The sequence below is a fragment of the Rosa rugosa genome, chromosome 1 (genome assembly GCF_958449725.1).
Source record: "Rosa rugosa chromosome 1, drRosRugo1.1, whole genome shotgun sequence".
NCBI lineage: Eukaryota > Viridiplantae > Streptophyta > Magnoliopsida > Rosales > Rosaceae > Rosa > Rosa rugosa.
In genome coordinates, this window is record NC_084820.1 from 58,902,735 (window position 1) to 58,911,604 (window position 8,870).

General features: G+C 37.0%; 1 protein-coding gene across 4 annotated transcripts; it reads left to right on the top strand.

The window, feature by feature from the left end:
• Positions 1-3,630, top strand: LOC133725736 (reticulon-like protein B8). Of its 4 annotated transcripts, none has more exons than XM_062153105.1 (6): positions 1-154; positions 1,449-1,637; positions 1,822-2,002; positions 2,194-2,335; positions 2,502-2,571; positions 3,326-3,630. In XM_062153105.1, the coding sequence occupies exons 2-6, from the start codon at positions 1,454-1,456 to the stop codon at positions 3,493-3,495; spliced, it is 747 nt and encodes a 248-aa protein (XP_062009089.1). In that variant the 5' UTR covers positions 1-154; positions 1,449-1,453; the 3' UTR covers positions 3,496-3,630. The 4 variants fall into 4 exon arrangements, with proteins under 4 accessions (XP_062009089.1, XP_062009088.1, XP_062009087.1 ...); XM_062153104.1 differs by having other exon boundaries at positions 6-181; positions 1,444-1,637; XM_062153103.1 differs by having other exon boundaries at positions 6-181.
• The last annotated feature ends 5,240 nt before the right edge of the window (positions 3,631-8,870 follow it).

The window sequence follows — 8,870 nt, forward strand, 5'->3', positions numbered from 1 at the left end:
AGAAAACGGGGGGCAAATATTCAGTTTCTGCACGCAATTTTATGTCTAGTTGGAGTTCTTTACTTCCATATATGCTCTCCCATCACAGTTCATAATCTTCAAACAAAACCCATCATCCTCTGCTCCTTCGTTTTGCTCTGATCTTATCAACTCGGTGAACCCATCTTCCATTTCGGCTCTGGTTTGTGTTTTTCTTCTGGGTTTGGATTGTGTAATTTGTTGTAGTTTCTTGTGGATTTTGTCAATTTTATGTTGTGAACTATGTATGGTCTTTGTTTTTTCCTTTTCCTGTATTGGTTTTAGTTTGCTAGTGACAAATTGATTTAACTGGGTCATTTGAATTGGGAAGTATTTTGGGTGATGTGAATTGGAGCCTTGGTTTTTAGTTTTCAAAATCATATCTTTTCGGATGCAAGATCATATCTTTATAGGATTCTGGTTTTTGTTTTCTCTTTTCCTGTAGTGGTTTTGTTAGAGCAGCAGTTGATTTTAGGTTTAAGTGAAATCGAATTTCTGGGTTGGGATATGTTTTCGAATTGGAACTATTTCTTTGTATGATTGCCTTGAATCCTAACTTTCAAAATTGTAATGTAGCTTGAAATATCTTTCTGGAATCTTCTGCCTACTTAGCCCTTTAGTGGCATAAAAGTGTGGATCACATGTCAATGAGGTTTTGATTTCTTTGACTTAGCAATCTGATGTCCTCATAACCGCCTGATGCATACAATAGGACAGATGCCCAATGCACAAAGTTTTGTGTCCGTCATGGTAAATTAGTTACACATATGGAGGTCATGAGTGAAAAAATTTCTCTTCTGTCGAAGCAGCAGTTATGTATCTTTTGTCGATTTGATTTCCCAGATCATGTTCTATATTACAGTGGATATTGTCTTAAACTGTTCTTGAAAAATTTCAAAGAAATTTTACTCAGCAAGCAAATAAGGATCTTGTAGTAAAGAGAATCTTGACTGCTATTTTTGGCTGTGTGATCTACCAAATTTTCTTTTTCGAGATACTTTCTAAATGGTCTTCATTTTGGGATCTACAGTTTTTGGTATTAGTGTAGATGGCTGAGAGTATCAAGCTAGCTTTCGATTAATCTTTTTCTGCCTCTTTTGATATTTACATAAAGGTGGAGGGACCTCAATTCTTGTGTTTTTTTTGTCCTAAATACTTATCTAGTGGAACAGTCATATGGATATTATTTTTCATTTATGTAAGGGTACATTGTTTTATGATAAGTGCCTTTGCTTACCTTTTCTTCTGTGCAAGTTATATTGCTTTTTTATCTTTTCCGTACATCAGTTACTGGTAATATGTGCTTAAGTGAGGAGCACCCTGTAACACAGGAAAAATCTGTCTCTGACAGTTCTCTACATCCAAAAACTTTGAAATGAAAGCAGAGATAGTGTTACTTCTTGACAGGAATCTTTGTTTTTGAAGTGTAGGAACAATGCCTGAGAAAATAACTGCTGAGGATCTTTTGAACAACATTGTGGGCACAATAGCTGAAAGTAGTTCAAAACAGAAATCTGTGTCTTTTTTTGGCGACGACAAATCAGACTCTGTCGGTTCTCAGTTGAATCGGCTATTTGGACGCCAAAAATCTGTTCACCACCTTCTGGGTGGAGGAAAATGTAGGATCATTATGTTTCTTACATTCTTTTTTCTTCGTGGTCGTACAATAACAAATTTCGAAGTATATAGTCTTTAATAAAATGAAGAGAACAAAGAAAGAACATCAGAGAAGCCTTTTATGCAATTAAAAGTTGTTACTTGTACTATAATAATCTTTTTGTTTTTAATGTCTGAATTGTTTAGCTGCTGACGTGTTGTTGTGGAGGAACAAAAAGATATCAGCTAGTGTTTTAACTGGTGCAACTTTTGTTTGGGTGCTCTTTGAATGGCTGAATTATCATTTCTTGACTCTTGTGGGTTTTGCTTTGGTTCTTGGTATGCTTGCTCAATTTCTCTGGTCAAATTTTTCGGGATTCGTTAACAGGTGATTCCAAATGCTCAGTTTGAGCTTCTGCTTTCTTCTTCTTCTTCTTCTTCTTCTCTCTCTCTCTCTCTCTCTCTCTCTCTCTCTTCTTTATTTCTTTTTTTCTTTTTTTCTTTTCTGCTTTGTTCGGTGATCTTGTGTTATGTGGAGCTGAATTGTATGATCTCGGTCTTGTATTCTTCTGGTGGTAGGTCCTCATCTAAAGTACCTCGCCTTGTTCTACCAGAGGACTTATTCGTCAACATTGCCATCTCAATTGGTGCTGAAATTAATAGAGGGCTGGAGTTTATTCAGGATGTTGCTTGTGGAGGAAATCTGAAGCAATTTCTTGTGGTATATTGAACTATTACTTTTCTTCCTTTTATAGATATGTGCATATTTTATATGTACGGATGTGTTCTAAGTTGAGGATTATCATGGAAGATTTGCATGTCGGTAGATTAGATATGAATGATTAATATCTCGAAGATTGTAATGAACTCTGGAGACATCTTCCCAGGTTGTAGTAAGCTTGTGGGCTGCTTCAGTGATAGGAAGCTGGTGCAACTTTCTGACAGTTCTGTACATTGGTGAGTTTCCAATCGCCCCATTACCAAGAATGCAACTTGGATAACCTTTAAAGTGGTGAAAGAATTTTTGATTCTGGACCAAGTTTGCAACATCTTTGTATTAGTATTTGCCTGGTAAAATTAGATGTCTTCACCATTACAAGGATTGACGCATTACCTCACTATGGATTACTATTAGTGGCATCCTTAGTGACCATGGTTAAAAAGCTTATCACTAATCTGATATTTTCTTTGTATAATTGTCAATCTCCCTCCCTCCCTCCCTCACACACACACACACACACACACACACACACACTATTGTGATGTGGCTTTATTAAAGCACAATTCTTCTTCTTGTTATTGAACGAAGATTAATGCCTATACTGCATTCTGTAAGTGTTGAATTAGAAAAGAAAAAAAAATAACAATTAAAACTTTGATTACTTTGTTGCATTTGAAATACATTTAGAACAACTGCTGTCTACTTGGGATCATAAAGCTGTAATCTCCTTTATGATTTCCTGCATTTGCTTTCCTCTCAACACAATGAATACAAGCTGTGCATTTTAGTCTCTTTTATTTAGGCCAACTGTAAAGTTCTATTACTTTTCTTGATATTGATTATTTTCTCTGCTTGAGCTAGGAATATTTGTGGGAGTTATCTAGAAGCTTTTATGTTTTATTAAGTCTTTAATTCTATGGTCTAGTTATATTTGTTGCACTACTATTGTTTAATGCAAGAGACTGATAGTGTTGATCATTTGGCAATTAGGTTTCATTGCTGCTCATACATTGCCAGTTTTGTATGAGAAATATGACGATCAGATCGACAGCTTTGTGTACTCAGTCTTTGGACAGCTTCAAAATCATTATCGCAAGCTGGATACTAGTGTCCTCAGCAGGATCCCTAAAGGAAATTTGAAGGCAAAGAAACATGATTAGATATGTCTTGCCCAGATATACTCTATGTTTGGGATTTAGCATGTAAGGGAGTAAAATATTAGATATTCTTGTTCATGTTACAGAATCATACTCTTCAAACTTCATGTAATTAAATCTCCTCTTGCACTTGTTACCTTCTTAAATCTTAGTATTCAGTTCAGGGATTTCGTTAACCAAACAAAATGTTGGTTGTGACATCAATTTCATTTTCATAGCTAGAAAGAATGAGGGCATCGGTTTATGTTTGTTAAGAAGGACCATATAATCTTCACATCGTTGGAGTAAAATAAGTTTGGGGTCAAATTTTGTGTTGTATGCTTCGGACCGATTGGAGCTCACGGCTGTATTTGAGGGAAGCTAAATGAGGCATCTGCCATGAGCTCCCCATGTATATTTTAGGGGTCCATTTTGCAGTCGGCTCCGTTATCTCAAACATCACCTAACTGAGCTGAGGTTTAAACTTTCAACTGTATATCACTTGCCATTGGCCATATACCTAATTGGGTTGCAGCTAGTTGCAAGTATATTTCCAAGGGATTGATTGCATGGTTCTCGATAAAAGGAAACAAAAACAGCATCAAGTACATTACATAGTATCTGAGCATGAGAATAGAGCTCTCGAGAGTGTGCATGGACTGGGGTATCCATGTGTGGAATGTGCAATGCAGCAACCTTCCATGAGTTCTGCTCACTTCTGGGCCCTCAATTCCATTTGGGAGAAATATGTGGAGCTCGGTTTATGATCTCCCTTTCTTTCATTTTCATCCAATAACACCATGCAGATTCTCTGCCTCCTTGAAAAGCCAACATTGTCTTCCTCTAAACTCTAAAGCTTTCCTAAAATGATTAAGTATTACCAAAATGTAAATTATATATAACAGATTAGCAATTAAGAATGATCGAGTGGGAACTATTGGGATCTGCAATTGTTGACCTTAGTTGTATATACTATATATCATTAGTGCTTATGACCCATCTTGCATTACACAAAAATGTTAGTTTGCTATAGATGATTAACTTTTAGAGTTTTAGGGTTCAATGTTTGTCTAACTATATATAATGTACATGTGTCATGATTTTAGTTGAAGGAGCTCTTAGGTTCAAATCTCTCGTCTCTAATCTCCACTCCTTTATTTGTTTGCAAAGTTTAAATTAAGACACACGCACTCTCACTCACACAAACACAACTACACAAGCGCGCGCGCACAAACACACGCACATTAGTAAGCTTTCCATTACACATTTTATGAATATAATATTTTAAGATCATTTAATTTCAACAAATGCATTGATTTTATCGCATAGTCAACATGATCATGAATGGCTATATAACTACTGCAAGTGGCCTAGTGGTTCTTGCCTAGTTGGATGTGCTCCCCAACCTAGGTTCGAATCCCGAAGCTGTCAAAGTGGCCAGGCACTGTGCTGCAATGCACAGTTGGAGCATTTCACATGCGCCGAAGGGATTTATCTTGGGCCTAGGAAGCCTTTGGGTTCCCCTTGACAAAGTAAAAAAAAAAAAAAAATGAATGGCTATAAAATGTTCTCGACGTGTATAACATTAATACCACGTTTCTCGATAGAGAGTTCGACATCTTATCTTTTTCTTTTTGTATCATTTTTGTTTCCATATGTATTTACTAGTCTATAAATTAAGGGAACGGACTTGAGTTTTATGAATTAGAACCATTTTGATTAAATCTCAAACATATACTTACATCCCCGGTCTATCTTTTGTTCATTCATTCCTTAATGGTGATATTCTGTGGCATGAAACCTTGTTTATCCAAGTTGGTCATGAAGGAAGACCAAGTTCCAACTCCCATCTTCCTTTATACAGAAAATGATGGAGATGATGACGACGACGACGACGATCATGATGTAGCACCAGCAGCATAGCTTGCTATCGTTTATGTTACGAATAAGAGCATACGTGTTTGATACTCATCAACATGAGCTCACGAAGAGAAAATTTTACAAAAGTAGTAAGATTCATCATCAGCATATCTATGCAGGTCTTATATATTTACAATCCCCAATATAATACAACTATTGCATGTATATATAGAATGTTGTACGTACGTACTCATGTGCTTGTGATTGTTGTATAAGAGTATCTGATCACGTTTGTTGGTCTGTGTTTGTTCTTCCACCTACACTTATATACACTGAAATCTTTAGAGTAAATTTGCATGAAAGTTTCACAAGATATAGACAAGTAGAATCCAAAACGTCAATCTTCTTACGAATTAGCTAGATGGATACAGTTTTCTTTTGGCCAAATAAACCTTCCAGTACGTGCTAGCTCCAGCGTGTCAGATGACACTGGAGGCTGAGAGTGTGCATGGACTGTTCAATCCACAAATGGCATGTGCAGTGCAGCTACTTGCCATGAGCTTCCGCCTTTACGAAAAACGTATGGAGGGGAATAAATCTGACCAGCATATCGATCCCTTTCATGATCTCGTTTTCACCATTTCAAAGTAAATATCTGCATAATAATTCCGGCCTTTCCTTATAAATAACGGGTGCAGAGCTCCTAGCTAGCTTCATAGATTGAAACTCACAAGGTTGAGTTATTCTATCATGAGTTATAGCAAGTTGGTTGATGTTAGGGTTCAAGATCCGTATTACTTCACTGGAATCACGACTCTCCTCCATGTTCATGAAGAAAATGATGATGACGACGACGATGATGATGCAACCATTGTAGCGCCAGCCGCGTAGCAGCTATCAGTTATGCAGTACGGGAAGGGCGACTCAACTCTCTCAAATTGCAGCTCATATTAACTTTCTGCTTTGCAGTTAATTAGTCTCAATGATCTGTCTCGATCGAGCATGGCATATTTCTTCTTCTTTTTTATAAATTTTTATTATTATTACTACGTGAGGACGATGTTCTAACCAAAAAGGAAAATGTTCGTCTAGATGCATTGAACGTTGATTTTAAAGACTGATTATCAATCTTCACTGCATCTTTGTAGATGACGATATTATTGGAGCTTATGTATTAACAATTGATGGCCTTAGATATTGAAAGTAGTGAATAAAATAGCTTTTCGTCCTTGATTTGGAAAAATATGTTTATGCTGCTAGCATATGTATAGAACTTTCCTCCAAGATTGAGGCCATTCCGATGTTCATTGTGATTAGAACATGCAGAAAGCTCAGTAAGATTAAGATCTAGCTAGGAAGAATCAACCAAGACACGACCTCGATAGCGACTGACAATGTTTAAAACTTTAAAAGGTGCATGTACACCATGTTTAACTCCTAATTAATTAATGATCAATCAATTAATTAATTAGTAGTTTTGGTTCATATATTTGGACCTTTGCAGACTCTTTAGTCAATGCAAGAGTCGCAATTGGGTAGTTTGGAATTGCATTTTGGAGATTAAGAATCGCAATTGGGTAGTTCTAGTTAGACCTCTAAAAAACCTCTTTTACTTATTAAATCTCCAGTCAAAAATATAACAAGAAACAAGAGACAATTTTGGCTGAATAATTCAATATCTCATTCACCTTACAAGAAGGAATTATATAAAAATTACAATTGTGCCTAATAAGACAAGTATTATTTCTAAGGTAAGTAGTAAATCTAATAATACAACAGATATTACAGATCACAGAATATTCTGTAATATCTACATAAATAAGGTAAGTATAACTCATGCAACACTCCCCCTCAAGTTGGCGCATACAGATCACGAATGCCCAACTTGTCAAGTGAGTCATGAAATGCCTTACTCGATACTGCCTTAGTGAGAACATCAGCCAACTGTTCTTCTGAGTGGACAAATGGAAAAGAGATAAGTTTAGCATCAAGCTTCTCTTTAATGAAATGTCTGTCAACCTCAACATGCTTAGTTCTATCATGTTGTACTGGGTTGTGAGCAATATCCACCGCTGCCTTATTATCACAATACAAATCCATGGCTCGTTTGGGTTTAAATCCCAAATCACGAAGTAAATTTCTCAACCAAAGTAACTTACAAACTCCATGAGCCATACCTCTATATATACTCTGCTTCAGCACTCGACCTAGCCACAACCTTTTGTTTCTTACTTCTCCAAGTAACAAGATTACCACCTACAAAAGTGAAGTAACCAGAAGTGGATTTTCTATCCGTAATACAACCTGCCCAGTCTGCATCTGTATAACCACTAATATCCAGATGATTATGCTTTGAAAACATCAAGCCTTTTCCAGGTGCAGACTTTAAATACCTCAGAATATGGATCACAGCTTCCATATGAGTTTCACTTGGATTATGCATGAATTGACTCACAACACTAACTGCATATGCAATATCTGGCCGAGTATGTGAGAGATAGATTAATCTGCCAACTAACCTCTGATAGCGAGCCTTATCTGTAAGAGTTTGATTAGGGTACTCAGCCAGTTTATGATTCTGCTCAATAGGAGTACCAGCAGGTCTACAACCTAGCATTCCTGTCTCTGTCAACAAGTCAAGCACATATTTTCTCTGACACAAGAAAATTCCTGAACTCCCCCTGGCGACCTCAATCCCCAAAAAATATTTAAGAGCACCAAGATCTTTCATCTCAAACTCTGATGCAAGCAGGTCTTTTAACCTTTCAACCTCCTCTGAATTATCACCAGTAATGATCATATCATCAACATAAATAATCAAGGCAGTTAATTTACCTTCACGGCGTTTCAGAAACAATGTATGATCAGAGTTACTCTGTTTGTACCCAAAACGACGCATAGCTTGAGAGAATCTACCAAACCAAGCTCGTGGTGATTGTTTGAGTCCATACAAGGACTTATTCAACTTACACACAAATCTTCCTCTTGTGCTTGCCTCATATCTTGGTGGTAGATCCATGTAGACTTCTTCAGATAGCTCTCCATGTAAAAAGGCATTCTTCACATCAAACTGTTGCAAAGGCCAATCTAGATTAGCTGCTAGAGACATCAACACTCGAACAGTATTAATCTTTGCTACTGGAGCAAAGGTTTCCTCATAATCCACGCCATATGTTTGAGTATATCCCTTTGCAACAAGTCTTGCCTTATATCTGTTCACTGAGCCATCTGCATTGTGTTTGATAGTGAACACCCATCTACATCCAACAACTTTCTTTCCTTGTGGAGGTGGCACCAACTCCCAAGTATTACTCTTCTCCAATGCCTCCATCTCTTCATTCATCGCTTGACACCATTTGGGATCCTTGAGAGCATCCTGCACTTTACTGGGAACACATACAGAGGATATTTGATTCACAAATGAAGCATGGGATTTGGATAACCGATGGGTGGATACAAAGTTAGCTATGGCATACTTAGACTTAACATCTAAACTTGGTTCATATTGACGAGGTGGTTTACCACGGGTAGACCTAGGA

What these genes read in the sequence shown, in the direction of transcription:
- LOC133725736 (XM_062153105.1), top strand. Translation starts at nt 1,454, where the DNA reads ATGCCTGAGAAAATAACTGCTGAGGATCTTTTGAACAACATTGTGGGC. An exon ending in CCTTCTGGGTGGAGGAAAAT is followed by an intron (nt 1,638 to 1,821) that starts GTAGGATCATTA and finishes TGAATTGTTTAG; the next exon opens with CTGCTGACGTGTTGTTGTGG. An exon ending in ATCTGAAGCAATTTCTTGTG is followed by an intron (nt 2,336 to 2,501) that starts GTATATTGAACT and finishes ACATCTTCCCAG; the next exon opens with GTTGTAGTAAGCTTGTGGGC.